At 32.6% G+C, this 20,095-nt stretch overlaps 1 protein-coding gene across 1 annotated transcript; it reads left to right on the forward strand.

Moving 5' to 3' along the window:
* The first annotated feature begins 9,822 nt into the window (after positions 1–9,822).
* LOC132714415 (complement C1q-like protein 2) lies at positions 9,823–14,487 on the forward strand. Its single transcript, XM_060697304.1, has 5 exons — positions 9,823–9,977; positions 10,575–10,714; positions 12,815–13,001; positions 13,319–13,434; positions 13,821–14,487. Exons 2-5 carry the CDS (start codon positions 10,582–10,584, stop codon positions 13,985–13,987), a joined length of 603 nt encoding a protein of 200 aa, XP_060553287.1. The 5' UTR covers positions 9,823–9,977; positions 10,575–10,581; the 3' UTR covers positions 13,988–14,487.
* Positions 14,488–20,095: the final 5,608 nt, after the last annotated feature.

Consider the following 20,095-nt stretch of genomic DNA (forward strand, 5'->3'; position numbering starts at 1 on the left):
CTATTTTGATCAAAATCTTCAGATGGAATAAGCATGGCTGATGTAACGTAACAGGAATATTGTCAATTGCCAATAGTCTATAGATGACCTCTGTTGCTTTGTGGTCAAAGAAAAACGTGACAGCGACACTAAATATAAAAAACCTGGCCAAATCAATAACTTCAGAAATGATAAGCCGTTGGGTTTGTGTTGCCATTGTTCATTAGATGGTGTTTTCGAGTGTCCTAAAGCAACATTTCTAGTATATTTGTTATAATATAAATAAATTTCGTCATACATGAAAACTAATTTAATGTATTAATGTTACTTTTATTCCAGAAGGTTTGTCGTTGATTTCAAATCCCGCCATCGGACGTTTAATTTTGAATTCGTAAATGCGAGGTCAGCTTATAGTTACAAATAATTTATGTCTTACGACTGTGTGATGGAGTACTTAATTTTAAAAAAATATATATTGACAAAATACCAATACGCAACATATTGACAAAATGAAATAAATTTCAATTAAAAGACCTTTGTATCATATTTCTTTTTACCTTACTGCTGTGAAAAAATGAACCTAAAACGGAGATATCGGTCAGTGAAAAAAAACACAATATCACATACAATCTAGTCAGCGATCTAAAACAGCCTCATCTTACGTTGAAATGGAAGCTTTTACGAGTATTAACGTTTTAAAATGATTGCTATAAGTAACATACTATTTACATGCAAAACAAATGACAACAAACTTACAGAGTTGTTTCCTTATTAGAAAACAACGTCATATTTTATTTCAATATTTTAAATATAATTTATTGAGGATAGTATTATATTTAGCATGTTTACTCAAAACAAACTGAGATACTGAAAAAATGCAATATCGAAAAAAACCCAGATATTTTCTCATCTTGATGAGCACATTCACAAAACAAACAAACACACGTTTTTAGTTTTATTTCTTATAATTATAATTAGAGCAATTTTCGAATGCTTTCATTACAGCGCTGGAAAGGAAACACATTTAACGGCTACGCCTGTGCAAGCAAAAGCAATTTTAGCTCTTAGTCATTATTGCAGAGTTATTATTATTTCAGGATAATTACGATATTTCAATTAAGAACAAAACACAACAGTGAACGTTCATGTTAAATAAAGGAATTACGGAGCAAACAATATTAGGATGAAAGCAAAAAAAAATAGTTCGGCAGAGCGATACAATAATGCTAATTTGTAAGTCTGATACAAGTAATAATATTGACCATAATGTATGTTAACAAAATTGTCAACTAAATCCACCATGAATAAGGTAATGGCTTTAAACTGAACTGGTGTACAATAAACATGGCTCAACAGTAAATGATATATTTAAGAACGAAAGAAGATAGATTTTCCAATAAGCACGACTTTCGTTATGCCAAATACGAATAGACGTGATCATCGTATGAACCAAAATATTCCTATCTTTCTAATAGGAACACAAATGTCTTGCTTAATAAAATAAAATGCGCTTTTTACAGATACCTTACCAAATCATTCCTACGCACAGGTCATGTTCTATTCAGATTAAGTATTATTGTACATTATTCCGGATGTTTTGTAAATCTTTTTATTTACATAATAAAAAATACATGCTTTTATGAGGCAGTAAAGACGTTCAATATAAGCGTGTTACATCTTTTGTCCTATTAGAAGTATGCAATTTTCGATGATTAAAACTTTAAAAACTGTTAATGTTTTAGTTACTGATTTTATTTTGCTTACAAATTGCTATAAAACAATAAAAACTGCTGCAATACTAATCGAACTTGGCATAAATGTTAACTGGACCATTGCCTTTGTAACAAAATGCCAACCCAATTTTTCTGTTACCATGGCAACAAGGGCTCATCTCCAAATTGCCAAAAATCATTATTTTGCGTTGATTTCTTCCATCAAAATTGATTTCAAAGTGCTGCAACTTCTCAATGAATTGAGATAAAGTCAAAGGCTTTTCAGCGTTGGTTACACGTTACCTTATGATCGACCTGGGGTCATTTTAGCCTCTCACAAGTCCAAAATTTTCTTGGCGATGAGGGGGACTGCCGCGCCCCTTCAAACCCCCAAACATTAGCCGGCACATCCCCTTTTGGCAACCCCCTGATGTATCTTTTGGATAGGGGGCGGCGCCGAAAAAAGTGGTCATTTTTTAAGCAACATTTGTCAAACAAAAACAAGTGTTGGGGCCTAAATAAGGCATTTTTTCACAATTTGAGACATCAAATGGGGGGAGGGGTGAAAAAAGGCATTACAAGGCGTTTATATCTGGTATTGGGTTAATGTCTTCATACATATAAATAATTTTAAATAAATGTTCAGCGTCCCTCAAGAAAGAAATGGAAAAAGCAACAAAAAACGAAGTTAACCTAAATGCACGTTTTTAGTTTAATATAAATGACAAAGCGTATAGTTATGATTATTATCATCAAAAGCTCATGCTAACTAGGAGGATTAAATACATTATTATACCCCCGAAACGAAGTTTGGGGGTATCTAGGAGTCACCGGGTGGTCGGTCGGTCCAGCGGTCCGTTGCATTTTCCTTGTCCGGAGCATAACTTGAAGACTAATAGTTGGAATTCAATATAACTTCATATAAGGTTCAAGCACATTGAGAGAAAGTGCAGTGCACAAGAACCATAACTTCATCTTGACTAATTACAGAGTTATTGCCCTTTGTTACTTTTCTTTGTCCGGAGCATAACTTGAAAACTACTAGTTGGAATTCAAGACAACTTCATACAATTGTCAAGCACAATAAGGGAAAGTGCAGTGCACAAGAATCATAAGTCTATCTAAAGTAATTACAGAGTTATTGCCCTTTGTTACTTTTCCATTGCTTTTTTTCCGGAGCATTTCTTGAAGACCTATGGTTGGAATTCAATATAACTTCTTACAATGGTTAAGCACATTGAGAGGAAGTGCAGTGCACAAGAACCATAACTCCATCTTGACTAATTACAGAGTGATTGCCCTTTGTTACTTTTCCTTGTCCGGAGCATAACTTGAAAACTACTTGTTGGAATTCAATACAACTTCATACAGTTGTCAAGCACATTAAGAGGACGTGCAGTGCACAAGAACCAAAACTCCATTTTGACAAATTACAGAGTTATTGCCCTTTGATACTTATCCTTGTCCGGAGCATAACTTAAAATATACTGGTTGGAATTTAAAACAACTTCATACAATGGTCAAGCACAATAGGAGGAAGTGCAGTGCACAAGAACTATAACTCTGTCCAGAGAAATTATAGAGTTTTTGCCTTTGTTACTTTTCCATTGCCTTTTCTTGTCCAGAGCATAACTTGAAAACTGCTAGTTGCAATTCAATACTATTTCATACAATGATCAAGTATATTGAGAGGAAGTGCAGTGCACAGAAACTATAACTCTTTTTTTGACTTATTTAAAGGTTATTGCTCTTTGTTACTTTTTATTGTCCAGTTCATAACTTGAAAATTAATGGTTGGAATTCAATGAAACTTTATACAATGATCAAGGGCAGTGAGATGAAGTGCAGTGCACAAGAACCATAACTCTATTTGGACTAATTACAGTTATTGCCCTTTGTTACTTTTTTGTCCAGTGCATAACTTGAAAACTGGTAGTTGGAATTCAATACAATTTCATACAATGGTCAAGCACAATGAGAGGAATTGCAGTGTACAATAACCATAACTCCATCTTCAGTATTTATAGAGTTATTGATCTTTGTTCATTTTCCTTGTCTTTCTGGAGTAAATCAATAAAAATTCATCAACGGCCAAGCACATTGAAAACAAATGCAACATACAAGAACCACAACTATCTTTATTTGCCCACAACCATAACTCTATTTTAATTCTTTTACAAGGTATTCTGTTACTAGTAGCATCCTCATTTCCGAAGCTGTCTTGCGGGGGTATTAATCACATTTAGTGATAGTTCTAGTTTTATAATACTGCACGTATTCCTGTATTTCGAATCAAAGCTAACGTATTCTGTAAAACGATTCAATCGAGTTGCAATATTTTGATCTTGGAAACTGGATATCAATGGCAAGATGAATATCATTTTAATGACCAGGAATGCTTATGATGCACGCAGTACTTGCATGACAAAAGGTTTTTTTTCTGTTATATACAGCTATTGCTACTCAAAGAATGCGTAAATGTTTCTATCCAAATAATATATTCAACCATTAAAACCCTTCATTGTGCTACATCTAACTTTATTAAAGCGTTTTCCGAGTTTCATAGAAGCAGCAAATAAGGATACATTAATATGTATTTTACATGAACTAGTTCGTCTGGAACTGATTTTGCTTATCGTTGAGATGTAATTATCTTTTGGGAGAATGCTCAGTCTGTTGATAATTAAGTCTAGTACATAGCTTACCAGGTTAAGAGCGAGATTACTTGGACCCGTGGTGGGCCGCAGAGATTTTGATAAAAACGATGGTACGGTCATTGATTAATTTCTTTGTAATTATTGTTTTCTTCTTTCTTGCTTGTCTGTAGTTAAGTTTATTTTTTATAAAGGCCACAAGAATTGGGTCTTAATATCTGCGCACTTACTGGTCCGATGTCCGTACTTTCATCAGTGGCGACTTTTTATGCTGTCTTTCTGTAGCAGTTCAGTGTTCGTCGGTGGTAGTAAAGACGACATTCCTTTGTAACAAAACGACCATTTGCAGGACCACTCTCTCCCAAGGTAAGACGGGAAAGGACAACCGATCATCCCTTGTACTTTGGAGGACTTGACTTTTATATGTCATATGCCTTCTCCGCCACGTACACGTGTCGGGAGAGGTTAGAAGGAGATATCTTCTATTTTATGAATTGTTTATTGTCATTGTTTGTTTAGTTATAATAAAAAATACTCATGGTTTTAAAAGGGTCACGAAAAATATTCAATTAACAATACAGTCTTTAATATTTATCCGAAATATTTAAATGATCTCATCTTATTAATTAGAAAAGTAGATATTTTTAGAAAATTAGACATTTTTTGCCAACCTTGATAGTGATTTGTCTGCCCTAAAATAAGCACAAGTTTTAAAATTCAACGACAGAAGACGAGCTCAATTACCCTTAAATGGGTTGTTGTTTTTTTTGTAGGATATTTTGGCTATCATTTTCTAATATCAAGTTTAAATGAACTATATTATTCAGTTTCATTCTTAAAAGATGCTTATATGTACTTCAACATTTCGACACAAAAAATCGTATTTACTAAACATTATTATTAGCTCACTACAATTTGATTTTACACATAAAATTCGGCTGGTTCACACAAATCATGGGAAACATCAGTTCTTAACGTAAATAACCCCAGTTATGATCTTTGAAATTATCCTTATTTTTTAAAAGAATAGTCCACGTAACAAAAATATCAAATATAATTACAGATTTATTAAGGCTAACTTTCATTTAAATTTAAAAACCATTTCTTAGGTAAATTATATGTAATTACAAATGGAAGTAGACAAAAGCTTCTATAATATATTCCCCCAAATACTAGCATGCTTGTTGCTTTAATTTACGCATCAAGCAAAATTAATAGAAACAAAATTATTAAACAGTTTTCAACATTCGCCCCAAACACGGTGGTATATGACCTTGAAATATGATATTTTTATGCAGCCGCAACGGAATCCCCCAGAATTTAACAAGGTCACGTTTGACAAATTCGCAGGTGAAAGTTTTATGGCGTTTTTGTACTGCCCAACTAACTTAATCTTTTATGTAGCGAAAGAATTGTTAAATTGCATGTCTCATCGTTAAATAGAAAAATGTACCGCTCCTTACGGGAAATTTCGCTCCGGCCCCAATATTCGATTTTTAAACGTGCCGTTTTCCAAACTTAAATATTAAAACAGGTGTTCAAATTGCATAGCTATCTTGACAAAAGATTATGAACTATCAAAAAAGCACTAACAAATAATAAAAAAAATTTGTCTTGCATAGACAAATCGACAAAAATTAAAAGCTTTAAAAAGCACCCCAAAAATTAGATCAGTTATAGACATTCTTGCAAAATGATATTGATAATCCCGACAAATTTTGTAAATTAATTTGATATCAGTTTTATCCCAAGCTTCATACGGGGTAAATATGTCTCATCAGTCATAAAGACTTCTTACAAATTTTGCGAAAGCACAAAAAGGTCAAATAATTAAATTCTTCTTATTTTCCCTTAAAAATACATATAGTTTAAAATAGCCGACAAGTGTTCAATGAATACATGACTTACGATTTCATACATTAATTTAATTGTAAAAAGAATTGAATAAAGGAATTAATATCAATTATAAGTTATAAAATTTTTTAATATGCAAACCTATGACGCGAATTAAAATTGGTCGTAACAGATAAACTTGTTTTCAATGATTAATTATTGAAAATTTTATATACAAATGATTTGATATATTCTTCGGTCTCTCTAATTGTTTTTGTTTTAAAAACATATGCCTGAGAATATGAAACGCTCTTGATGCCAATATCAAATGCAAGCATGATATATATTAAGGGAGAAAACATGCAGAAATAATGATACAGCTTTATAACAAAGTTGTTGCTCTTTTTGAACAAGGACACCTCGACGAGCGGCGTTCATTTTTGGGATAAATTGTGTTTTTGTCACAACGCAGATAAGTTATATGACTGCTGAAATATTCTCAATTATGCTTTTTAAATCGTTTCCAGCTGTATGACTACTAATTATGTTATTTTGTTACGGAAATCAATTGTATCATAAGAAGTTACGGAAATTTTCTTTCGAAGCAATAATACATTTAAATTATTGGTAATGATTTCTCTCAAAAATTATTTCTCTATTTTAATATGTCAATTGAAACATTTCTGATTGAAATAATAAATCCGTTTAAACACATTATCCCTGACACTTTTGTGAATTACAAATGGAAAATTATGCCCCTGAAGGTACGGAAGTATGCTGTAGAAGCAATAGTTCATTTATATGATTGTTAATGATTTCTCCCGAATATTGTTTATCTATTCCTATATGTAAACAGGAATATTTTTTATTCTAATATAATGTTCGTTTAAGCACATTAGTAACACATTCTCCGAGTTATTGTAATTAACGATGTTTAATTATCGATGAAGCTGTTGTGGACGGTACATTTAGGCACATGTGTATATGTTTACGAGTAACTTCTAACTGAAATTAACTAGTATGCGACTTGGGGGCGAAAGGGATTTTGCAATTTTTATTATCCTTTATATACAGACTCAACCAAACCGCGCCTGCAATTTTTATGTCATTTGTTTGTTTTTTTAGGCTTCCAATGGATCACTGTTTTTTTCAGGTTTTGGTGTTGATGAAAACTTGCACACCACAATGAAATGATTGACTTTCAATCAATAGCATTCAAGAAATAAACAAAATAGCAGATATGTGTTGAAACAAATGGCGTTATAACAAATTAAACGATTGAAACTTGAAACTTGAAACTTTTTATTTAATTAAACGCCTGTTTCTATTTAACAATATTCAACGGCGTTGTACAGTACATATAATATAATAAGAATCAACATCAAATGAAATAAAAGCTTTAACATACAATTCCAATTAACATATTTTTAAAAAAAATTTAGAGACCTTAAAATGATAAAACTGATATACATGTAGCATGATATAAGATTATTTACATACATGTAACTTGATTACAAATAGATTAAAAAGAACAAAACATTCATTTACATTGCACATTCATCACACTGTCAGTCATCAGTTATACGTTACTCATGTTTATCTCATTTCAGATTTTAAAATAGTGATTCAAACTTTCTGAAAAAAATGTGTTTTAAGATTTCTCTTAAATACATCAATATTTTTAGATTGTTTCAAGGAACGATGGTTAGGAAACTACCCGCCTATATGACTGAAATACTGTTGGAAAAAGGCGTAAAATGAAACAAACAAACAAACAAACAAAAGATTGTTTCAACTCTAATGGCAGCGGATTCCACAATTTTGAACCAATAGTTCCGAAACTTCTGTCACTAAATGTTTTTCTTTTATTGAATGGAATAACGTAGCAGTTCTCAGAGGTTTTAGCTGAACGTAGTCGGGTATTTGGTACTTGTTTGGTTAGGAGTTCAGAAAGGTATTTTGGAGCATGACCGATTGAACAATTGTATACAAAAGTCAGAATTTTATGTTCGATTCTAGATTTGATGGGCAGCCAGTGAAGGTCGAACAATGCTTGCACTTTTCATTTTCTCTAAACGATCGTTTATATTGACGATTTAAAATATTGCTAACTTCTATTTTTAAATAAAATCATGGCGACCGACTAAGCAAACTTGGTTTTCATTACTTCTCCATTTTTTCTTGTAATCGATTTAGTTTATAATAATTTATATTTGACTTATATTGAATAATTCAATAGATGCATATACTCATATTAGTGCCCAAATTTCATTTGACAATATTTAAAATTGATATTTCATTTTTTGTGCAAGTGTTAACCGTAATTAAATCTCAATGTTTCTGTTTGACAGTATACTCGTCTCTTGATGTATCGTCTATTTTATCTTTTGTTTGTAATGACCTGTCTAGCGATGTCATCAGTTTTAAGTTCATTATGATCAAGCCTTAAGTATGATTTATATTATCTTTCTGGATCAACGGCCACAGTCAAACCAATTCAGCAATTTTCATTTCTCTAAACGAATCCCAACTCTTCACATACTCTTGAAAATGCCCTTATAGATCGTTATTTATAAAATTTAATTTGATAAGAGCCGCTATATTAAGTGCCTGGTACGTGTTTCCGAGTGATAGTGTTACGGATCCTGTTGAATGTTAAGAGCATAGTAAAGTATTATAACCACAATTTGATTATTTTCGATAATGAGTCAAGGTCTGCTATGTTCCCAAGTATGAACAATATATAATTGAGTATATTTTTCATAGATTTGCACGAGGATAACGTTAATTTAAGCATGCTACTTGATTTACACGGTTGTAAACTATAGATAATCCTGTCTGATATGCAAGAATACATAGATTTTAGAGTAAATCATTAGTCAATTTGCATTCATCAACCGTGATTTTATAACATGCAATAAATGCGAAATATAAAGAGGTAATAATAAACACGAAGTATCTTTAAAAAAAGATACTCGGCCGAAATAAAACTGGATAACTTGCATATGTTAGTTGTTGTTTTCCATGCACTCATATAGAAATGTTAGCATTGCTTACATAACAATGACATAATAATTTCTTGTAGGGTTATTAATCTTGAGAAATGAAACGCTTTAAGATGTATTGTGTCTAAACAAACCTGTCGTGTTTCGGTAAGTGAACTCAATTTCTTACACCAATATGTACACAGTCGGTAAGGCAATTATTTTTTTATAAATACTTGATTAATATGCAAAAATGTAAAAATATATAAAATTATGAGCATTATATCAATTGACTGGAAAACATTAATTTATATTTCATCTGCCATCGACAAATGTTCACAAATACAACGGTAACAATGTGAATGTTGTTCATATAGGCCCGCTTTCATTTGGTCAGCTAGTTGCTAAAGTTGTACCGTCGTAAACTAATAAGTTTGTTTTTCGGTGTTTAAATGTTTACTAGTGATATAATCTGCGTAATAAAAGCAAATATATGTTATGATGCATATAAATAAACTGTCATTCAAAAGTTTAATTGTTTTAAAATGTTTTCTGAAATTTCGATGTGGTTTTTCATTTTGTAATTAGTTTATTGTTTTCGGAAACAATCTAATTGAACAAAACCCATAATCTTTTTCAACAGGAAACACATTTTATCGGAGAAATCTTCATCAAACGTTCGATCTTAATCATCAATATATCCAAAACTCAATGACCTTTTCAATGACATGTTTTACCGCCCACTTACTGATTAATAAAATAAAATTGACGGTCACTTTGATATTGGTGTAAGTCAGAGCTAAACAACCCAGCACGTAAGTACATACATTTTATTGATTTAAAATGCAATTAGTGAAATTGCAAATATCTGCAGAAATTTGTAAACTTATTATTTAAAAACACGTTTTATAAAAAATGTTGTTTTTTTAAATGAAAGTAGTTTTTTTGTAAAATGCTGTGTTTAAAATGAAATCTGAAGAACGATATTGACTGGTATTGTTGGTGATGAAATTAAAGATAGAACGCTATCAAACAAATGTTTTTTATCATCTGTTGGGGTGTAGGGGATGGGGGTGGAGGATTTCCTTCCTTCACCTGAAAGTTTTGCTACGTGGTTTCAATTGTACATGTGCATGAACCAGTACAGTCTTAAAACCAAGAGAGATCATTTCTAAAGACGCATACAATTTTATCTTCCTTTGAAATCATACATTGTTATTTTTGTTGTGTCCTCAATTCAAAACGATTTTAATTCAAGTATTTTCAAGAGATTCTTGAAAAGAGTTGAACATAAAGAAACACAAGGAATATAAAACTAACTTGTATTTTCATGAATCAGTAATGTGTTGTTACAAACGGTCGGAAAAACAAAACAATGAAACAATATTTAACCAGTTATCAATATTTTTTAGGTGGACCATGGCATTATTTGTTTTGTTTCTGGTGGCATCTGCCACGGCTAGATCGATGGAACACCTAAGCGCTGAAAACCAAATTGCTGGCGAATATGTAGCTCCAGATTCAAATCACCAGTTCAAAACTGACATATCAGGTAAAGCGAACATCCTTAAAAGAAATTATTAACATTTCGTCTTTAAAACAATACATTTTAGATGATAACGAGTTGTTTTTAATAGGTAATATTACCATATAGTTTAACTGATATATCGACCCCGGCCTTGCAATGTGTGATACATATATTAAAACAGTCACTCTTACAAACACTCTTAACAGTTTCTGACAAAATCAGCATTTTTGTAATACAATATGCATAATGTAAAAATATTGCTGTGTAAAATATGTATAAGCCATACGATAACTCTATGTCAAAACTGCAAACTGTCCAAATTTTTAAACTGGTAAACGCTATTTTATATTTGTTTTAATAAATTAAATAATCAAAAACACAAATACACATGAGTGTAATAATGTCGTTTGATAAATAGCGGATATCGAATGAGTGTACGTTCAATACTGAATTATTGCACGAGTTGAATGAAAATATATTATGCGAGCCTCTGGCGAGCATAATATTGTTTCATTCTACGAGTTCGGTAAATTAAGTAATGAAATTATACAAATAAAATATTCTTCTTATCACATACCCAAAATAAAGACCGTTTGAAGTAAAAAAAGAGTAATTTTTCATTGATACGCCTATAGCTTAACGCTAACATTGTGCGCGTCTTAACGCTATGTTCAAATAATGCTAAGGACGTCCCGTCAATACATATGCACGGCCGTGCAATAACATTTTTACGGAGTCGCAAAATCGGCATGGTTGTGTGATAAAAAAGAATATTACACTAGCGTAATATTTGTGCAAATGTGACTTTTTACTTTATTAACGAATTAATAAGCACTGCCAACGAAATGTACAAACATGGCGGGGCGTCGGCGAAGACTGTATCTACTTCTATTTAAAAAAAAAATAATAATAAAAATAAATAACGTCGCAAGTTTACATTCTGATCTAGATGTTTTTCTTAAGTTGATCTATATATTTATATTATTGATTATATGTAACTTATTACTTTCTATACATTGACGTATTCAGCGTACATTAAATAACGGTTGTTAATTTGTTTAGCTATAAAGTCAACATTTTGTCGTACTTTTGCTCCGCAGGCACAAACACGATAAAGTTTTATCATATTTTCGTGTTTTCACTTAACTTTGTCGTATGTTAGTGTTTTCGTCAGGCGCCCCGCATGCGAAAATACGACATGACACAAGTCAGCCACCATCCATATCATATAGAAAAGTTATATAAATGTAAAGGTATTAAAAGCACCGATTGGTACTATTTGCATTGATACTTGCATTTCCAAGAAAAAATCTCGGTTTTTGACCCACCTTATGCATTACCTCTACTTTGAAGAGTACTCATATAGGCTAGAACTACTGTCAACTGCATTGAAACTGAGGGCGCGGGTTCAAGCCCCAGACGAGGCAACTGTTTTTCTTTCTTTCTTTTTTTTTCTTTGAACATAATTTGTGTCTATGAGATCACTTTTGATAAGAAAAAAGTGTTTCACTTTAATTATAAAATTATTATTGGTATTTTTGGCTAAATTGTGCCAAATATTATAAAATATGGTACCTGATATTTTCAAAGTCTAATAAAGTAAAGACGGTAAAAGTATTTTATATTTGGCAAGCGCAACCAATATACTTCTAAAAAAATATAAACAGCCCCTGATTTGAGTAAATTTTAGGGATATTTTGAATAAGGCCCTCCAAGTAGATAATGATCAAACAACTACTTAAAATGGGTGGGGTAGGGTAACATTTATATACATTTTTCAAACATTTTGAGTAGAAACAATAATTTTTCAGGGTCATTTGTTAGCTGAATGCTATTATTTGTTTCTTAAAAATGTTCTTTAGGAAAACATTTTTTCATAATGATTATGTAATAGAATATTTAGAGTTTCTAATAGCCAAGTTTTACTTAAGAAAAATCTCCATTACTCGTAAATCATACGGTAAACTTTGTTTAAATTTTGCATTTTTGTGTCTTTTAATGTATATAACTGACCTATGTTGTCAATTTTATAGTTCCTTATCGTGCCCATTAGGGGGCCCATACCTTAAAATCAACTCGATATGAAACGACATTTATGTAGGATCACATATCTATATATCACAGACATAGAAACCGAAACAGCAGAAGATGATGAGACAGGTTTGAGTCACTGGTTTGGAAACAATAAAATTGCATTCTCTACCTATCTAAGCCGAAGATACAATCATCTTGGTAAAGGACAACATGTGAAGTTTGACAAAGTGCTACTCAATGATGGGGACGGGTATGAAGCTTCCACAGGAGTGTTCAGGTTGAAATATAATTTTTATTAATATCTTATCCTTTGTCGTATGTAGTTTGCGTTTGCTTAAAACGTTTATCTGGAAAAAAGAAAAGTTTAAAAAATACTGTTAAAACTGTTGTCTTGATAAATATTTCCTTAGATGGTACATACTACTTACAATATATGCATATGTATTTCTTTTGATTTGTTTTAGAAACAAATATCCCGAGCAATAGCATTCTTTGTATGGTAACAAACAGCTTCATCAAATGTTGTCAGAACCAATAGTATTGTAATGCTTTAAGAATGGCCAACATTACATCTGTGTCATAAATTTATTCTAGGGCAAAAGTAAGTGGAGTTTACATGTTCACATACGCCATTGCGCAAAGAAACAAGAATGAGATCCGAGTGAATCTTATGTACGACGGTAAAATTATTAATGGGGCTGTTGCAGAAGGTAAAATGAAGTCTATTGTACACGCATTTTACACTTCTTATATATCATTACATTTAGTGGTGACTTATTCTTCCGTACGGTAATAATCAAAGGCAGCTTGTGTCATTTCGTCAATTGACATAATTTGTCACTTGTATTCAAATCATATTCTTTAGTATATGTTTATATTATTCTTAATTAGCAAACGGTTAAGAAATTAAACAGATCAAATCCTCCAGAAAAAACATCCTGTTTAAATTTATGTATGTACTTTTTCACATATAGTACTCTGTTTTATATAAACATGTACAAAGTGTTGCCGTGTGTATAACAAATGTATTTAAAATACATAACTTTCACGTTTCAATTACCTGTAATTAATTTATATGTTAATATTTATACATCAGGTAGACACACATATCATGATGCACAAGGTACAAACACTGCAATAATTCATGTGTGTAAGGATAAGGCAGTTTGGATAGAAGCTGTAACCTGTGGTCCTTTGGAGGGAAACAGTGCCGACAGAAGATTTACTACTTTTAGTGGATTCTTGCTGTACGCCAGGCGTTAAAGATAGTCAACCAAAGTGTTCTATGATATTGTCATTTTTTGTGGTGACAAAACCGTAACCCGCTTCTATAAATGCATAGCCTGTTCTTATCTTTTATATCGTATGTCAGTTGTTTTAAATTATCATATAACACACTGTATAATAAATAGTATATTGGTTGATTTCATAACATTTATGAAATGTATTCTAGATATATGGAATGTTAAATAAATTCTTTATATGATTATTGAAAGAACTGTCCAATATGCCATTTTCTTAAATTGATAAATTTCGATAATTTCCGCTTTAAAGTTTTTATCTAGATGATTACTAATAAACAAAATGATGTATGCATGCCCTTATTAAAGAACTTAAAATACGACGAAAAACAAGATAAACAAGGAAGAGTGGCATTCATTCGAAGCAACCCCACATGACCAAGCCACACAGGACTACAGACAAAGAGCCCTGAAGGACACCAAACAAATACTTGAGAGAGCACAATATATGCTGTATACTGATTTTCTGTTGTTGCTTTCTGTCTTTCTAAATGATGGAAACACTCCAAGAATAAACCATTAAAACCGTTTTAAGCCCAAAGAGGGCTCAATATGAGTTTTTGTGATCACAATTTGTCTGGCGTCCATTGTCGGTTAGTGCGTCCGTCGTCAGAAGCCACCGGATTCAAATTGGATGTAATTTTCCTTTGATTACGGAACGTCGGTGGTTCTACTCAGGTGCCCGTTCGTGCCTGAAAAAATGCACGAAGGGGCACCGGAGGTCTTCATCCACCAGTAAAGCTGGAACGTCGTCAAATGACATATACTGTGTCGGTGTGACGTAAAACCAAAATCAAACAAAAAAAAATATAATCCTTTGATGTTCCTAGCATAAAGCTCTACTAAAAGTGTTCATATTGTTCTGTTCCATTAAACATCTAGGTCAGAAGGGCTAAAATATAATAGATTTTTAAAATGAAAACTTTAAAAATATTCTTCTTTTCAAGTGCAAGAACTTGAGCTTAGATATTTTGTGTAAAGCCTCATTAACCCATTACCAAATATACACGCCTTTCAACACATTTTTCACCTCCCACCCCCATTTTGTTGTCTCAAATGGTGAAAAATGCCTTTTTTATACCCCAATGACTTGTTTTTGTTTGAGAAATGTTGTTTAAAAAAGTGAGCACTTTTTCGCCGCCCCTTTCCAAAGATACGTCAGGGTGTTGCTAGAAGGGGGATGTGCAGCCCCCCTCATCGCCAATTAAATTTTGGACTTTTGAGAGGCTAAAAATGACCCCAGGTCGATCAGAAGGTAACATGTAACCAACGCTGAAAAGCCTTTGAGTCTATCTCAACCCATTGAGAAGTTGCAGCACTTTGAAATCAATTTTGATGAAAAAAATCAACGCAAAATAGTGATTTCTGGCAATTTTGAGATGTCCTTTCGTTGCCATGGTAACAGGAAATTTAAGACTAAGCATGTTGTTACAACGGCAATCGTCACCAAGTGTGATTAGTATTGAAGGATTTTTTATAGTTTTATAGCAATTTGAACTTGTAACGGGAGACTTTTCAATGAAAACAGCCATTTTTACAAAATGCTCCTGCAATAATTGGTTAAAGCATGTAAAGAAAACTTTACAAAAAATTGTCAAAATTGAGCCCGTCCCAGGAATTATTGATTTTCCTCATATAGTAAAATTTTTCGAAAATCTTCTCGGAAATAACAAGGGCTATATCTTTGATATAAAACAATACACGTTGTATTTAGATCCCTAAAACTTGTTCAAATTCCTTATACATTGTTTGTAAATAGTAAACACTTTACAAAAAATCTCCCCTTTAATTACAAAAGCTAAAGCTAAGTTCTTAGATATGAAACATAATCTAGTAGACCTCTGCTGAATCTGTTAAAATTATAGCCCTGAAGTCAAATTAACCCCACCTTGGGGGGGGGGGGGGTTCAACATTGATTTTCAATATACTGTAAAAACCCTCAAGACCACCATCGAGACTGAAATAAATTGTTCTTAATGTAGGGTGGATTCAGTTTGGTCATCCAGGGCTCCTTGCCATTGGTTTTTATTACTGCGTTAATTAAGCGCCGCTTTTTCTTGTTGATCTTGTGTATCAAATTTTATTGATATCATTAAACGACACCCTTCCTTGTTGATCTTGTTTATCAATTTTACAAGATAAAACGTTACTCAAATATTCGAAAGTAGCAAGGAGGGTAGACGACTTTAGTGGACCATTCCACCTCGTGCAATTACATACTAATCAGATACACCTGCTCCTGAGTCAACATTGGTGCAACCGTCTTATAGACCAGTAGACAAGAAGGACCTGGTGAATGTGCCATTAAAAGGCGTTTGCTAGACTGCTGGGGGCAGGGGGAGAACATGACTACCGATGCCAGGGAAAGTGTAACTGCAGAAAGGGCAAGGGAATAAGTTACTGTTGTCAAGTATCTACACGAGAGACCGGTTAACATTATGGAGTACTCAAATTCTCCTGATTTTACAGGCCGGTGTTATTTTAACTTTTTACAAGTTGTAACAATTACTTAATAAGGTATTGGTGGATAAAATCTGGTATCCGTTATAATATTATGTTAAAAGAAATATCGGTGTACATAACTCTAACAAATATTTATTGATTTTAATGAAACTAATGTAAAATTTGTCACGTTTGTTAATTAGATGAAATGATTTCGAATTTTAAGAAAGATGAATGATTCACATTTCCTGCAGATACTGTTATTATAAACCTGACATAAAATTTTCAATTTCCCTCATTTTACTATGCCAAATTTGCAAATTTGGCCCTTTTCATGACTCAAAAATCCCCAATTTGGTGGGTACAGGACCCGTCCTATTTTGGCGGAAAAATGCTGCCTTTAGATATAGAAAAATATGGCTATAGAATACACAAAAAGCGAACATGTCTTGTTATTCTGGTTTAAAACTGACATCTATTATACTGACATGTATAAAGTTAGTTCTATATGCATTTGCTGTGATAATCGGGGTGTATATATCTACTGCAAATTTAACTTTTGTGCGTATTTAATAACTGTAAACAAATATGTTAATAGTATAATTACCAGCAATTTTGTCATCGTCAGATGCAAAATTGCAAAATAGATAAATACAGAATCCCTAAAGAAAGCCCAACACGACAAAATTGAAAATGTTGCAGGCTCGGTTTGATTGAGCCTGTTCATGGACGGTACTGGAAAGTGCAAGTTACCGTCCACGCCCCCTAGCACCGGCAGAAATAATGTAAATAAACAATTACACATTACAAAATAATGTTGAAAACGTCTAAAACTTTGTTACTTACTATATTTTTATAGAAATAAATAATATTTCTGGGTTTTAAATACTCTGCAAAACTTAAAAGGTATTATGTCTCCCAAAATTTTGGGGACACATATTATTTTTGCCTTCGCTATCTGTCTGTCCGTCCGGTTTTCCGTCCGTCCGCATTTAGCTTGACCGCCCTTCACAGGTCAGACTACAGGAGTGATTAGTACCATTCCTAGTTGTACACACAATATTCGCTGCACAAAATGGCCGTCTGATCTATTAATAGAAAAATCTTGTTTGGCTTTCAATGGTCAAGCTACTGGTGTGATTTCAATGAAACTTCATGAGTTACCATCCATAGTTTTGGGAGACATGTGTTTTTGTGACAAAAACCTTTCTAGTTATCCATACATCATGGCTTTTTCCTTAGATACACATGTGTATGACCATGTATATTTGTCGGAATATACACGGAATAAATCTAAATTTTATAATGTATATGTTTTGTTAAACTGTATTAAAGAATGTTTAAATGATTCTGACAATATGAAAAAGAGAAAAGAAGAATCCCTAACAAATAAATTTGTGCTCGAAAACCAATTTGATGAAAATATAGGTATTTCAGGATATACATTAAAATTGTAGAAAAGTTTTATTTATTAGGGTAACTTGCACTTTCCAGTACCGTCCATGAACAGGCTCAATCAAACCGAGCCTGCAACATTTTCAATTTTGTTTGTTGGACTTTCTTTAGGGATTCTGTTTTTCTCTATTGTATTGTCACATCCGTGTTATTTGTGCCGTGTGGCGGCTGTAAAAAGTCTCCCCGTACATTTAATCAATGATGTTATATTTTCGATCCTTGAAGATCGTTCAGCACGACATTATTGTTGTGTATACATGTTATGTGGTACTTTTAGTTTCTTCTTTTTGGCCATTTTAACTTGGGTGGTTCCAGTATTCCTACATGAATACTGTATAAGCACCCTAAGGATATGTTGCCTGCTTTTTAAATTTGTCTTTTGACGTCTTATCTGTGAAATGCAGGCTTCATAACCTCAGATCTCCTTTCAAAATTCCATTTTATTTAGTTCCGCCCATTGTTTCCTCGTTTAGGGCAAAAGCATTCATTGAACGCCGCCTTTCCTTGTTGATCTTGTTTATCATATTTTTTACTTGGGGACCATACGCCGCTTTTATGGAATGGCACTACTGTGTCACATTGAAGGTTCCATGATAACCGCCGTATGAACACATCTACGGATGTTTCTAAATTCAAAATTTCACCATTTTCGTGTTAAATGTTGAATTCTGCTTAAGCCGGTGCTAAGGGGCGTGGACGGTAACTTGCACTTTCCAACAGGCTCAATCAAACCGAGCCTGCAACATTTTCAATTTTGTTGTGTTGGACTTTCTTTAGGGATTCTGTTTTCTCTATTATAGTTTTATCTTAGTACAATTCAATTATCTAAAAATTTGTTTCTAATATCTTTATCTTGACATTGTAAAAACGTTTCACGTTGACATTTATGTACTGGACAATATTTTTAAACAATTTCCCATTTGTTTTGATAATAGTTTTGGCGTTATCACGGTAGATTTGTAGCCATGTTTAATAAGACGCTTGTCACAGTGTATACATACAAAACTGACAGACCAGAAAGCATCTAATAGAGAAACACAGAATCCTTAAAGAACGCCTTAAACGACAAAATTGAAATTTCTGCAGGCTCGGTTTGATGGAGCCTGTTTATGAAAATTATTGAAAAATGCAAATTACCGTCTGCGCCCCCTGGCACTGACTTAAGCAGAATTCATCATTTAAACACAAAAAGCAGATGTCCTTAGAAAACAAAACCATTCATGTATATGGAAAACAGTTAGCATGAGGACTTTTTTTTACCTTGATCAGATCTTTACACAGTATGAAATTTAAACATAATGGAGAGCTGCTGTCAAGTGCAAATTTATCCAAGTAGAATTTTACACATTTATATATTTTATGTATTTCATGTCCAATATATCGAAAAGTATTTGCTACAACTTATTAAAGGTACTCCACTGAGGTACGGCCGAATGTCACAAAAAAAAGTAAAATTTCACGAACCGATATTTTTTTGTTACCTGCGAGTTAGGGACATTCAAACAGAATCAGTGATACATTGATATGTGTTCTTTGGATTGGCAAGTCGTTTGAAATACATATTTTCTCCAACTTTGTGGGAAAAGCGTTTAAACACCTTTCAGTTTGCAAATCTGAATAAAAACAACGGTCACGTGATGATTCTCGGGATGACTAAAAAGCGAAACGGAGAATTTTTTGTGTATCGGCAGCAACGAAAGTGCGAAACCGTAATATACCAACAATCCATAAATTTAAAAGCAAATAATGGTTTTGTTTGTTAAATTTCTTGTTGTTCACATATGTTCTTGTGAGAAAAATCTTTCAAAAGCAATTTCAATATATTTAAAGCATTACATTGTTGTAATCATGTTTTTTTCTCCATTACAATGATGAATTTAGCTAAACGTACGGAGTTCGAAACTGACATACACAAATTTTACAAATATTCTATGTTAATTTGAGAGCTTTCGTGTAATTATTAAATATTATGTATTAACTTTGTAATGGTTAAAATATCATGATATCTAGGCTAAGAAAATTTACTTTGTCAATCAGTGTAATGGGTCCTATTTCAAAGGTCACTTTGGTTTATCTGACACCCGTTCAGGAAAAAAAACTTCGTAATACCTTTTATACAACGAACATGAATTTGAGTATTGTAAGCATAAAAAATCACACGCACACACAGAAT

The sequence above is a fragment of the Ruditapes philippinarum genome, unplaced genomic scaffold (assembly GCF_026571515.1).
Source record: "Ruditapes philippinarum isolate M1 unplaced genomic scaffold, ASM2657151v2 ctg3538_1_1_1_1, whole genome shotgun sequence".
Taxonomy (NCBI): Eukaryota; Metazoa; Mollusca; class Bivalvia; order Venerida; family Veneridae; genus Ruditapes; species Ruditapes philippinarum.

What these genes read in the sequence shown, in the direction of transcription:
- LOC132714415 (XM_060697304.1), top strand. Translation starts at nt 10,582, where the DNA reads ATGGCATTATTTGTTTTGTTTCTGGTGGCATCTGCCACGGCTAGATCG. An exon ending in GCTTCCACAGGAGTGTTCAG is followed by an intron (nt 13,002 to 13,318) that starts GTTGAAATATAA and finishes AATTTATTCTAG; the next exon opens with GGCAAAAGTAAGTGGAGTTT. An exon ending in TAATGGGGCTGTTGCAGAAG is followed by an intron (nt 13,435 to 13,820) that starts GTAAAATGAAGT and finishes TTTATACATCAG; the next exon opens with GTAGACACACATATCATGAT.